The sequence below is a fragment of the Oncorhynchus tshawytscha genome, linkage group LG13 (assembly GCF_018296145.1).
Source record: "Oncorhynchus tshawytscha isolate Ot180627B linkage group LG13, Otsh_v2.0, whole genome shotgun sequence".
NCBI lineage: Eukaryota > Metazoa > Chordata > Actinopteri > Salmoniformes > Salmonidae > Oncorhynchus > Oncorhynchus tshawytscha.
The window spans coordinates 29974014-29988561 of NC_056441.1; the positions used below are offsets into that span (position 1 = coordinate 29974014).

Consider the following 14548-nt stretch of genomic DNA (forward strand, 5'->3'; position numbering starts at 1 on the left):
TGTGCTTTGTCTTGTCAAAACATAACCATCCCATTCATCTTGTCATTATGGACATGCCTCACCTTCTCTCCTGGCTACCAATGGTCTCAAACAATTGGCCCTTTGATCACATTTGTAGTTTCTAACCTATTCAGGGGACTTATGTTTGTACCAGGAAAGCAGAAGTTGATTGATATGATGCATGTTCTGAATTAAATCTCATCTGAGAGAACTGAAAGGACATCAATTGAAAGACCCAAGTTGTTGTATTAAAACCTTTATTCCTTGCAGGTTTGGCATCTGTACAGTGAAGAAAAAAACATACAAAAAAATGGCACTACACCATGTATCTAAATTGTAATCTGGAATAGAACTAAAAAAAGCGCCTTGCTGTGGTTTTCCGTAGTCTACGGGGGCATTGGTCCTCTCATGGGACCTCGAGGTGGGCCGCCGGGGGGCCTCGGTGGCATTGGAGGCCCCCTCTGGAAACCAAACGGAGGTGGACGAGGGGGACCCCCACCGTAGCCTGGTGGGGGCATGGGAGGAGGGGGTCCTCTCATGCCTGGATGCATGGGGTGACCTGTGTGGATGGGGAGAGACGGGACGGGGATTCACACAATGATATATCATCTCAGAGCAAGCAGCACATTTCAACAAGGATATCAAATTAATGTATTTATTTATTGTGTCCCTTTAGATACATTTGTCAAAATGTTTTGAAGCTAAACAGTGTTTGTTTACAACTACATACATTTTGTAAAAGTCCAAAATGGAAGTACCAAATGCTGACTCTAAGAAACAGAATAGTAACATAACCAAAAGTAATTAAATGTTTTGCATGAATCAGGAGTCAGCTAAAAGGCAATTATTCAACTGATAGGAGATTTCAACTCCTATCAGCTTATCCCTAGCCTTGTGAAGACACAGCACTCACCCATGGGATGCCCATAGGGCCCTCTCGGTGGCATGCCCATGTGTGGATGAGGGGGCATGCCGGGGGGTGGAGGTGCCCGGTGCTGGTTGGATCCTGGGGGGCCCGGTGGAGGCACCATACCCGGGGGATGGCCATGAGGATGCATGGGCATCTGGGGCATTCCTGTTGGATATGAACAATATCATTGGTGGTGGGCCTCAGTAGCTTAATTGGTAGAGCATGGCGCTTGCAACACCAGGATAGTGAGTTTGATTCCCAGGAACACCCATATGCAAAATGTATGCATGCATGACTAAGTTGCTTTGGATAAAAGAATCTGCTAAATGGAATATATTAATGCACCTCATCACACACAATAAGCTCTCTTTCTTTAACCAGAAGTAGCACTAACTTACAATTCCACACACTACAATTACCAAATGTAACAATCTGGGAAAACTTTCCTGAAGGTTGTACTCATTACAATGATATGGTCATGGTGAGTGACTTACCCGGGTGCATGCCCTGGTGGAAGGGTGGTGGGCCAGGTGGGGGGCCTGAGCCCCCTCCCTGGGGTCCTGGTGTCCCTGGGGCGGGGGGCATGCCAGGGGGCATACCAGGAGGCATGGATCCGGGGGGTGGCACAGGAGGGAAGGCACCAGGAGGGGGCATGCCTGGAAATTAAGATCCGAGAAAGAGAGAGAAATTGCACATTTTGTAAAGTTGAATTGAAATGAACTTGATGTAGATGTGTTACTGAAGTTATTAGTCAAGTTATTGTGAAGCCAACATAAAACTTTCAAATTGTGAGGAAAATCTTTTTTTTTTTTTTACATTCTTACAAATCTACAGAGCACAATCTATGGCTAACCTATACAAGGCAAATAGTGATCCTATCTAAGTACACCCACAAAATACACAAAGGATTTTGGAAGCTGAATTTCTTCTACCCTGGTGCACCCACTTGCACGCACACTTACCAGGCATGGGCATCCCGGCTCCCAGGGTGGTGAGGACAGGGGTCGAGGCAGAGGGGGGAGGCGGTGCATCTGCGAATAGCTGATGCGGCCGATCGGCCTGCGAAAGCGGGTTTTGAGCTGCTAGGAGGCGTTCAGCGGCTGAGCCATGCCGCTCGCCCTTGGAGTCCTTCTTGAAGGCATATGACACTGTAATGGGGCGGTTGCACAGGTACTGGCCGTTCATGGCCTCGATGGCTGCGTCAGAGGCGTCGAAACTGGCAAAGTTGATGAAGGCGTAGCCCTTGGAGTTGCCAGTGTCCGGGTCGCGCATGATCTTGGGCGTCTGGAGTATGACCCCAAAGGCACTGAACGTGTCATAGAGGAGTTTCTCGTCAATCTCCGGGTCTAGGTTACCAATGAAGATGTTTGCGCCCACATCCAGGTTTTTGTTGTGCGCTGAGGCCTTGTTGACACGGATGGGCTTGCCGTATAGTTTAATCATGTTCATAATCTTGATAGCATAGTCCGCATCCTCTTCACTGAGGAATTCAACAAAGCCATAGCCTTATGGAGCAGGGGGGGGGGACAGAGCAAAGAACAACATTAAATTATAACTGTTAAAGTCTCTTTCTGATCAGCATTATTGACAGGCTATTTGTCACTAAAGGAGTCTCCAAATACCATGTGACATCAAGTGTGGGGTTTGTATTCATAGCATAGACCTATTCAATTCAATACCCTTCATACACTGAACACGAATATAAAGTGTTGGTCCCATGTTTTATGAGCTGAAATAAAAGATACCAGATATGTTCCAAAAGCCAAAAAGCTTATTTCTCAAATTTTATGCATCCCTGTTAGTGAGCATTTCTCCTTTACCAGGATAATTCATCCACCTGACAGGTCTGGAATTTCAAGAAGCTGATTAAACATTATTATCATAACACAAGTGCATCTTGTGCTGTGGACAATAAAAGGCCACTCTAAACTTTGCAGACTTGTCACACAACACAATGCCACAGATGTTTCAAGTTTTGAGGGAGCGCGCAATTGGCATGCTGACTGCAGGAATATCCACCAGAGCTGTTGCCAAATCATTTAATGTTCACTTCGCTACCATAAGCCGCCTTTGTTGTTTTATAGAATTTGGCAGAAAGTCCAACTGGCCTCACAACCGCAGACCACGTCAGCCCAGGACCTCAACTTCCTCCTCTTCACCTGCGGTACCACCTGAGACCACCCACCGGGACAGCTGAGGAAACTGTGGGTTTGCACAACCGAAAAATCTCTGCACAAACTGTCAGAAACAGTCTCATGATATCTCATCTGTGTGCTCGTCATCCTCACCAGGGTCTTTTGCCCGACTTCAGTGTGCAAAAGCTCACCTTTGATGGCCTCTGGCACGTTGGAGGAGTGCGCTCTTCATAGGTGAATTCCGGTTTCAATTGTACCGGGCAACTAGCAAACAGTGTATATGATGTCGTGTGGGTCGAGCGGTTTGCTGATGGACAGAGTGCCCCCATGATGGATGTGTGGTTATGGTATGGGCAGGCATAAACCATGGACAATGAACACAATTGCATTTTATCGATGGCATTTCAATGCACAGAGATACTGTGACAAGATCCTGAGACCCTTTGATGTGCCGTTCATCCGCCGCCATAACCTCATGTTTCAGCATGATAATACTTTATCTCCATCTCCAAAAAAAAAAAGGTATCTGTGACCAAATCATATCAAAATGTATTGGTCACATACACATGGTTAGCAGATGTTAATGCGAGTGTAGCGACATGCTTGTGCTTCTAGTTCCGACAGTGCAGTAATATCTAACAAGTAATCTTAACAAATTCACAACAACTACCTTATATACATACACACACAAATGTAAAGGATGAATAAGACTACGTACATATAAATATACGGATGAGCGATGGCCGTGCGGCATAGGCAAGACGCAGTAGATGGTATAGAATACAGTATATACAGTTGAAGTCGGAAGTTTACATACACTTAGGTCGGAGTCAAAAAAAACTTGTTTTTCAACCTCTCCACAAATTTCTTGCTAACAAACTATAGTTTTGGCAAGTCTGGCAAGTTTGTGCATGACATAAGTAATTTTTCCAACAATTGTTTACAGACAGATTATTTCACTTATAATTCACTGTATCACAATTCTAGTGGGTTAGAAGTTTACATAGACTAAGTTGACTGTGCCTTTAAACAGCTTGGAAAATTCCTGAAGATTGTCATTTTAGAAGCTCCTGATAGGCTAATTGACATCATTTGAGTCAATTGGAGGTGTCCCTGTAGATGTATTTCAAGGCCTACCTATAAATTCAGTTCCTCTTCGCTTGACATCATGGGAAAATGTAAATAAAATAACCAAGACCTCAGAAAACAAATTGTAGACCTCCACAAGTTTCCAAACGCCTGAAGGTACCACGTTCATCTGTACAAACAACATAGGACCACGCAGTCATCATACCGCTCAGGAAGGAGACGCTTTCTGGATCCTGGAGATGAATGTACTTTGGTGCGAAAAGTGCAAATCAATCCCAAAACAGCAGCAAAGGACCTTGTGAACATGCTGGAGGAAACAGAGACAAAAGTATCTATATCCACAGTAAAAATGAGTCCTATATCGACATAACCTGAAAGGCTGCTCAGCAAGGAAGAAGCCACTGTTCCAAAACTGCCATAAAATAGCCAGACTACGGTTTGCAGCTGCACATGGGGACAAAGATTGTACTTGTGGAGAAATGTCCTCTGGTCTGATGAAACAAAAATAGAACAGTTTGGCCATAATGACCATCATTATGTTTGGAGGAAAAAGAGGGACGCTTGCCAGCTGAAGAACACCATCCCAACCGTGAAGCACGGGCATCATGTTGTGGGGGTGCTTTGCTGCAGGAGGGACTGGTGCAATTCACAAAATAGATGGCATTACAAGGAAGGACAATTATGTGGATATATTGGAGCAACATCTCAAGACAGTCAGGAAGTTAAAGTTGGGTTGCAAATGGTTCGTCCAAATGGACAATGACCCCAAGCATACTTCCAAAGTTGTGGCAAAATGGCTTAGGGACAACAAAGTCAAGGTATTGGAGTTGCCATCACAAAGCCCTGACCTCAATCCTATAGAACATTTCTGGGCAGAACTGAAAAATCATCTGTGAGCAAGAAGGCCAACAAACCTGACTCAGTTACACCAGCTCTGTCAGGAGGAATGGGCCAAAATTCACCCAACTTATTGTAGGAAGCTTGTGGAAGGCTACCCGAAACATTTGACCCAAGTTAAACAATTTAAAAAGGCAATGCTACCAAATACTAATTGAGTGTACGTAAACTTCTGACCCACTGGCAATGTGATGAAGGAAATAAAAGCTGAAATAAATACTATTATTCTGAAATTTCACATTCTTAAAATAATGTTGTGATCCTAACTGACCTAAGACAGCAAATTTTTACTAGGATTAAATGTTAGGAATTGTGAAAAACTGAGTTTAAATGTATTTGGCTAAGGTGTATGTACATATGAGATGAGTAATGTAGGATATGTAAACATTATTAAAGTGGCGTTATTTAAAGTGACTAGTGACACCTTTATTAAATCCATTTAATAAAGTGGCCAGAGATTTGAGTCTGTATGTTGGCAGCAGCCTCTCTATGTTAGTGATGGCTGTTTTACAGTCTGATGGCCTTGAGATAAAAGCTGTTTTTCAGTCTCTCGTTCCCAGCTTTAATGCACCTGTACTGACCTCACCTTATGGATGATAGTGGGGTGAACAGGCAGTGGTTCGGGTGGTTGTTGTCCTTGATGATCTTTTTGGCCTTCCTGTGACATCGGGTTCTGTAGGTGTCCTGGAGAGTAGGTCATTTGCTCCCAGTGATGTGTTGTGCAGACCGCAGTACCCTCTGGAGAGCCTTGCGGTTGAGGGCAGTGCAGTTGTCGTACCAGGTGGCAATACAGCCTGACAGGATGCTCTCGATTGAGCATCTGTAAAAGTTTGCGAGTGTTTTAAGTGAAGTCAAATTTCTTCAGCCTCCTGAGGTTGAAGAGGCGCTGTTGCGCCTTCTTCACCACGCTGTCTGTGTGAGTGGACCATTTCAGTTTGTCCGTGATGTGTAGGAACTAAAAACATTCCACCTTCTCCACTGCTGTCCCATCGATGTGGATGGGCTGCTCCCTCTGCTGTTTCCTTAAGTCCACGATCATCTCCTTTGTTTTGTTGACAATGAGTGAGAGATTATTCTACTGACATCACACTCCGAGGGACCTCACCTCCTCCCTGTAGGCCATCTCATCATTGTTGGTAATCAAGCCTACCACTGTAGTGTTGTCTGCAAACTTGATTGAGTTGGAGACGTGCATGGCCACACAGTCAGGGTGAACAGGGAGTACAGGAGAGGGCTGAGAACGCACCCTTGTGGGGCCCCAGTATTGAGGATCAGCGTGGTGGAGATGTTTCCTAATTTCACCATCTCGGGGACCCATCAGAAAGTTCAGGACCCAGTTGAACAAAGCGGAGTCGAGACCCAGGCTCTCGAGCTTACTGACGGGTTTGGAGGGAACTATGGTATTAAATGCTAAGCTGTAATCAATGAACAGCATTCCTACATAGGTATTCCTCTTGTCCAGATGGGATAGGGCAGTGTGCAGTGTGATGGCGATTGCGTCGTCTGTGGACCTATTGGGGCAGTAAGCAAATTGGAGTGGGTCTGGGGTATCAGGTAGGGTGGAGGTGATATGACCCTTGACTAGTCTCTCAAAGCACTTCATGATGACAGAAGTGAGTGCTACGGGGTGATAGTCACTTAGTTCAGTTACCTTAGCTTCTGCATATCTGTGTTCCCAGTCATGAAATCCATTGATTAGGGCCTAATGAATTTATTTTAAATGGTCTGATTTCCTTATATGAACTGTAACTTAGTAAAATCTTTGAAATGTTTGCATGTTGTGTTTATATTTTTGTTCAGTGTAATTAAGCAGAATTCTGCGTTTTTCACAAAAGATAAAACATAACAAATATTGTGCTGTGTATTGTAAACGCAGACCATAAAATGTTCCTATTGTAATTTCTGCTCGGCATCAGACATATTTTGTGCTTCAGCTGCACTTCTCTAATTGGATGAGAATTCACCAAAGGGCATCTCTGATAAAATGCAAGATTAACTTCAAGCAAAACATTAGAAAATGTAGCTGGAAAATGTAATCATCTTTCAATGATTAACATAAATAGGACGGCCATGCATCGTTTAAGCAAAAAAATACCTTGCTTTTTCATTGTAAGCTCATTTACTTGTCTGGCTGCTAGCCAAACAGCGTTGCACTTCTGTTGTCATATGATGAACATTAAGCCATTTTCTACCAAATGTGTTGCACTAATGTGTTATCTGAAATACAACTTTTAATATAAAACGCAGGTGAAAAGGGTTAATATGCAGATTTTTGTATGGTCTGCGTATTGAAAATGTAGATCTCTGAATTCTAACACAAGCCCTGAATACTACCAGGAGCAATTTCTGTCAGTGTTTATAATCTACAATGATCTGTCTTTTTTGTATAGGCTATTTCTACACAGTTCCTATTTGCAAACATGAGTGTGCCACCTCACCACATTTATTGGTCTTACCGATGGTAGAATGTGTCAGTTTTGTTTCAAATGTGTGGTTTATGAGTGTGTTACTTACCTTGGTGTTGTCCCGTGACTCTGTCTTTGGGCATGTGTGTGTTGACCACAGGCCCAGCCTGTAGGAAGAGCTCCCACAGCAGTGGCTCTGCCACTTTCTCATCCAGACCCCCCACATAAACGGTGGCATCTAAAGTGATCGAGAGCAAAACCACAGTTTTATTTATTTAACCTTTATTTAACTAGGTAAGTTAGATAAGAACAAATTATTATTTACAATGATGGCCTACCAAAAGGCCTCCTGCGGGGACAGGGGCCTGGGATTAAACATTCAAAAAATAAATACAATATAAATATAGAACAAAACACACATCACTACATGAAGACAGACCTAAAGACAACAACATTGCAAGGCAACAACACATGACAAAACAGCATGGTAGCAATAACATAACAACATGGTTGTTAAGTGGGTGTATAAACCCAAACAGAAGACCTTGCCATACGAGATATTTCAAGTTGCCTTGAAATGACTAATGTTACCTGTTTTTAGCAACACCTTCCCCATGTACATAATCGGTTCCTATTACATTACCGAGCAATGCACAAGAAAGCTGTAAATCTACTCTTTTTACATCCCGTCTGTGGTGGTTCACTAGCACAAACACTGCAAAATGGGCAGTGTTGCCAAAGACAGGGAATAGAAGTGGCAGGCAGCCCAGTGTTAAGAGTGTTGGGCCAGTACCCGAAAGTTTGCTGATTCTAATCCCAAAGCCGACTAGGTGAAAAATCTGTCAATATGCCCTTGAACAAGGCATCTGACCCTAATTGCTCCAGGGGCACTTTACTGCTATGGCTTACCCTGTAAATCAACACCGTTTTACATATAATTTCCTGAAATTCTACAGATTTTGCCATAGGGTGGAGAGAAATGTTTGCAGTTTTTTAAATATGATATCTGAGTGAGACTGACTAAGAAAGTCAATGGGGCCCCCCCAGGCTCTGATTGGACCTTGATTACTAACGTAAACTCACGTAAACTCGTACATCGCCTTGGTCCGTAGAATTGCCCTTATTTTAGCGCCCCAAAAACATAATACTTTCAGATCAACTGTAATGTCAATACCATTGTAAAGCACAATTTCTCCCCTTCCCAACAGAATCAATTACATGACCTAAACGCTGCCCGTTTCTGCATAATTCAAGCAGGCATTGAGTCTTGAATTAGTCGGGAGTCGGGTCTTTTTAAAAATGGTGGGTGGGGAAGCGAAACTAATGCATGATAGCGAGAAGGAGAGATGTTGTGTAGGAAAATGGCTTTTATTCACTCGATCTGTCCAACTTATCGCCTCTAAAATGTAAATAAAACACTATAGAGTTTATATAATGTGTCATTGCATACCTACCTGAAGGTTTGTGTCGAATTTGAATCGGGCTTTTGGGGCTGTGCTAAAGTGATCTTAGAAGTAAACAGCGGCTTTGAGAATGATGATCGCATGCAATGATGACGGAAAAAATTACTAGGTATCCCCCCCTTACCCCTGTCACTGTCCATTTCTTGTTTTTAAAGAATGATAGAAGTGCTACACCTGGTGGAGAGAGATTGTAAAACAGAAAGTTGCTTTATGCGTGCTGTACGTTACGACATGACACATCAAGATGTGACGGAGGGTCCGTTTTTTCAACTTTTCTCCAATACTATAGAGCCATTACCATGTCGATCAACGCATGAATAGAAACCTAGTTCACACCCCCGATTTTGAAGTCAACACAGTCCCATTAGTTTTATTTGTAGCTTCGTTTGAATGTTGTGGTTGCGCACATTTGTTACGGAATGGGGTGAGTTTACGTTACAGCTTTAGATAGGTAACTTCGTTTAGCATCCAGCTATCTAAAAAAATATATATACTGACATAGGCTAATTGAGTGACTATCAGTGATTTACATAAGAGAAACTGTTGATGCACAACCACATTTCAAATTTGCATCTTGCGTATTCGACTTATATTTCTTGTGGAAGTTGATAAATGACACCTTTGGACATGGCAAAATAATGTCCTACAGCCACAGACAAAGCGTTTAAAATGCATAGAATTCTCTTTCAGGATCCATATTTTTGTATTTTTAAGGTAAAGGACACCTGGACTTACAGTTAATGCCTTTCGGAATACACATTTAACACTAAATATGAACCAAAAAATCCTGGGGACCTAAAATGAACCGTATACTAGGAATGACCCAGCTAGCTACCCATTCATAGCCCGGCAGACACCTAGACAAATCTGACGAGTCCGTCAGGACATAAAAATACATGGCTAGCGATATTTCCATGTAATGTCCTGTATCTGTATTTTCATGTTATGTCTATGTATCTAAATAGCTAGCTTGTTAGATATGGCAAACGTTGGCTAGTAAACGAGAATGAAGCTAGCTAGCTTCGTTTGGCAATGGAATGCAGTCACACACGCAAGGGGATATGGTTAACTACTTAATTTAGCTCGTGTTCAAGCCATGCGTTCAAATGTGATTGAAACTACCCGTATGGCTACATTTGATGAAATTCATTGTATGTTATAAAGATTTATCTACCTTGGTTTCGTTCCGAAATTGGTCCCGCCGCCATGTTAAATCCGGCGTGAGGGCAGCGTTATGTTCATCTGCTGGGCAAGGTACTTAGCCGACAAAAACCAAAGAACGCGATTAGATAAAGTCGCCCTCTGGTGGCGGGCTGTCTGTAACGGTGAGCTCTCGTTCAAGATGCAGCTGATATCATTGATATCATGGATATCATAGATTTGCAATCCTGGATTGTGCAATATTTGCCCATTATTCTTTACAAAAATGATTTCAAGTTGGTTGTTGATCATTGCTAGACAGCCATTTTCAAGTCTTGCCATAGACTTTCAAGATGATTTTAGTCAAATCTGTCACTAGTCCACTCAGGAACATTCAATGTCGTCTTGGCAAAGTAACTTGTGTACATTTGGCCTTGTGTTTTAGGTTATTGTCCTGCTGAAAGGTGGATTTTCTCCCAGTGTCTGTTGGAAAGCAGACTGAACCAGGTTTTCCTCTGGGATTTTGCCTATGCTGAGCTCCATTACTTTTCTTCTTATCATAAAAAAACTCCATAGGCCTTACCAATTACAAGTATACCCATAACATGATGCAGCCACTACCATGCGTAAAACATATATTTTAGACTGGTACTCAGTGATGTGTTGTGTTGGATTTTCCCCAAACATAATACTTTGTATTCAGGACAAAAAGTTTATTTAATTTCTTTGCCACTTTTTTTTGCAGCATTACTTAAGTAGATTATTGCAAACAGGATGCATGTTTTGGAATATTTGTATTCTGTACAGGCTTTCTTCTTTGGTAAGTATTGTGGAGTGACTACAATGATGATCCATCCTTAGTTTTCTTAACCATTTGACATTTCATTCAAAAATCATGTTAAGAACCATTATTGCACACACAGTTAGTCCATGCAACGTATCTGACAAGTTAAGCAAATCTTTAATCATGAAGTTATTTAGGCTTGCTTTAATAAAGGGGTTGAATACTTATTGACTCAAGACATTCCAGCTATTCATTTTTAAATTTATAAACATTTCTAAAAACATAATCAGCTTTGACATTATGAGATATTGTGTGTAGATCAGTGACACAAAATCTCAATTTAATCAATTTTAAATTCAGGCTGTAAAACAGAATGTGTAAAAGGTCAAGGGGTGTGAATATTTTTTGAAGGCCCTGTATCTACAGTCTAGGAATCTAGGATTTAGGCCTATATTTATTTTTGACAAATTGAGCTCAACTGTTTTACCCTATCATAATTCCAAATAATGTTTTATTATATTACTATATTGTTTACAAATAATAATAACTTGCCTAAACAGATAAAAGGGTCAAAACTGTTGTAATGAATACTCATTGAGAAAAAAGTGTAGATTCACGCGCAGAGCGCGGCAGGTGTTTATTTCACCTTTGCAGAAGGCAAGAAACGTGGTCACAGGCAGGCAATGGTCATAAACAGGTAGGTAAACAGGCAGGCAATGGTCATACACAGGTAGGTAAACAGGCAGGCAATGGTCATACACAGGTAGGTAAACAGGCAGGCAATGGTCATACACAGGTAGGTAAACAGGCAGGCAATGGTCATACACAGGTAGGTAAACAGGCAGGCAATGGTCATACACTGGTAGGTAAACAGGCAGGCAATGGTCATACACTGGTAGGTAAACAGGCAGGCAATGGTCATACACTGGTAGGTAAACAGGCAGGCAATGGTCATACACTGGTAGGTAAACAGGCAGGCAATGGTCATACACTGGTAGGTAAACAGGCAGGCAATGGTCATACACTGGTAGGTAAACAGGCAGGCAATGGTCATACACTGGTAGGTAAACAGGCAGGCAATGGTCATACACTGGTAGGTAAACAGGCAGGCAATGGTCATACACTGGTAGGTAAACAGGCAGGCAATGGTCATACACTGGTAGGTAAACAGGCAGGCAATGGTCATACACTGGTAGGTAAACAGGCAGGCAATGGTCATACACTGGTAGGTAAACAGGCAGGCAATGGTCATACACTGGTAGGTAAACAGGCAGGCAATGGTCATACACTGGTAGGTAAACAGGCAGGCAATGGTCATACACTGGTAGGTAAACAGGCAGGTGAATAGGACTGAAGGCTATAAATGGTTCTCACAAACAAGCTAAGAAAAGGATTAGTCGAGTCAAAATGAACAATACCTCACAAAGGCACAAACAAAATGAACTGAACTAAATAAGGAGCTGATGAGACCAGGTGAGTAACTAACACAGGTGAAAACAATGAACAAAAATGAAAGACAGGGCTACGTTCAAGAACACAAAGAAACAGGGATACGTTCAAGAATACAACGAAACAGAACACAAGGTTGACTAAGAACATAAATACAGAACCTTACAACTGTCATGTGGATGAGGATGTTCTTGAATCTATAGCAGAGTGTATGAATTTGAGAGGGGTCACATGTATATGCAAATCTTGGCTTTAACATAGCATTCAATAAATACCAAATGGTCCGGATAAAAAAAGTAAACTACATTGGAACATTTTTCATAGGCCTATACATTTGTCTCTGCCTATTTGACAAAATGTATTATAATTGTATCTCTTATGTCTGACTTTTCTGGGTTCAGGCTATGCACTTCTGTGTAACTGTTGTTCAATAGCTGTCTAGCAGTGACTGCATTTTAATGGAAACACCTGCAACAGTAAAACTTGCTCCTCAAGTTTACCTCTCAGTTGAACCTGACATCCTGGATAAGATAAAGTGGCCACAAATCTTGCTGTGCTGGTTTCAGAACAAGATTGTTCACTTAACTGGAACCTTAACTAGTTGTTTCAAGTCAATGTTACAGGAATAATTAACAACTTGAGTTAAATGTATATTGGATGTAAGCACATGTGGCTTGGTGTCGTCCTATTACCCTGCTTATTGGTTCAGTGAAAAACATGGACAACAAACAAGACAATGACTCCAGAAAAAAGAGTTTTTAACATTTCTTCTGAGAAATGAATGTTGTTAACACACTGGACATCAATTTGCCTCTACTTTGGGCAAAAATAACTCTGCTCAAGGGTGAGTGGTTGCCACTTTGCGAAATACACAGTTGAAGTTGGAAGTTTATATACACCTTAGCCAAATACATTTAAACTCAGTTTTTCACAATTCCTCACATTTAATCACGAGTAAAACTTCCCTGTCTTAGGTCAGATAGAATCACCACTTTATTTTAAGAATGTGAAATGTCAGAATAATAGTAGAGAATGATTTTTTTCAGCTTTTATTTCTTTCATCACATTCCCAGTGGATCAGAAGTTTACATACAATCAATTAGTATTTGGTAGCATTGGCTTTAAAATGTTTAACTTGGGTAAAACGTTTCGAGTAGCCTCCCACAAGCTTCCCACAATAAGTTAGGTGAATTTTGGCCCATTCCTCCTGATAGCTGGTGTAACTGAGTCAGGTTTGTTGGCCTCCTTGCTTGCACATGCGTTTTCAGTTCTGCCCACAAATTATCGACAGAATTGAGGTCAGGGCTTTGTGATGGCCACTCCAATACCTTGACTTTGTTGTCTTTAACCCATTTTGCCACAACTTTGGAAGTATGCTTGAGGTCATTGTTCATTTGGAAGACCCATTTGCAACCAAACTTTAACTTCCTGTCTGATGTCTTGAGATGTTGCTTCAATATATCCACATAATGAAGCCATCTATTTTGTGAAGTGCACCAGTTCCTCCTGCAGCAAAGCAACCCCACAACATAATGCTGCCACCCCCGTGCTTCACGGTTGGTATGGTGTTCTTCGGCTTGCAAGCCTCCCCCTTTTTCCTCCAAACATAATGATGGTCATTATGGCCAAACTGTTCTATTTTTGTTTCATCAAACCAGAGGACATTTCTCCAAAAAGTATGATCTTTGACCCCATGAGCAGCTGCAAACCGTAGTCTGGCTATTTTATGGCGGTTTTGGAGCAGTGGCTTCTTCCTTGCTGAGCGGCCTTTCAGGTTATGTCGATATAGGACTCATTTTACTGTGGATATAGATACTTTTGTGTCCGTTTCCTCCAGCATCTTCACAAGGTCCTTTGCTGTTGTTTTGGGATTGATTTGCACCTTTTGCACCAAAGTACGTTCATCTCCAGGAGACAGAAGGTGTCTCCTTTCTGAGTGGTATGACAGCTGCGTGGTCCCATGGTGTTTATACTTGCGTTCTATTGTTTGTACAGATGAACGTGGTACCTTCAGGTGTTTGGAAATTGCTCCCAAGGATGAACCAGACTTGTGGTCTACAATTTGTTTTCTGAGGTCTTGGCTGATTTCTTTTGTTTTTTCCATGATGTCAAGCAAAGAGGCACTGAGTTTGAAGGTAGGCCTTGAAATACATCCAGAGGTACACCACCAATTGATTCAAATGATGTCAATTAGCCTATCAGAAGCTTCTAAACCCTTGACATCATTTTCTGTAATTTTCCAAGCTGTTTAAAGGCACAGTCAACTTAGTGCATGT

General features: G+C 41.9%; 1 protein-coding gene across 1 annotated transcript; it reads right to left on the reverse strand.

Moving 5' to 3' along the window:
- Positions 1–243: 243 nt before the first annotated feature.
- LOC112264660 (splicing factor 3B subunit 4) lies at positions 244–10212 on the reverse strand. Its single transcript, XM_024441414.2, has 6 exons — positions 10074–10212; positions 7546–7674; positions 1873–2415; positions 1405–1566; positions 914–1075; positions 244–559 (listed from the first exon to the last, which is right to left on the reverse strand). The coding sequence occupies exons 1-6, from the start codon at positions 10105–10107 to the stop codon at positions 387–389; spliced, it is 1203 nt and encodes a 400-aa protein (XP_024297182.1). The 5' UTR covers positions 10108–10212; the 3' UTR covers positions 244–386.
- Positions 10213–14548: the final 4336 nt, after the last annotated feature.

Bases quoted from the DNA above. Each gene is read 5' to 3' on its own strand.
- LOC112264660 (XM_024441414.2), bottom strand. From the start codon at position 10,107: ATGGCGGCGGGACCAATTTCGGAACGAAACCAAG. The intron at 7,675-10,073 runs GTAGATAAATCT...CGATCACTTTAG, and splicing joins AATTTCGGAACGAAACCAAG to ATGCCACCGTTTATGTGGGG. The intron at 1,567-1,872 runs GTAAGTGTGCGT...CTTAATTTCCAG, and splicing joins AGCCGGGATGCCCATGCCTG to GCATGCCCCCTCCTGGTGCC.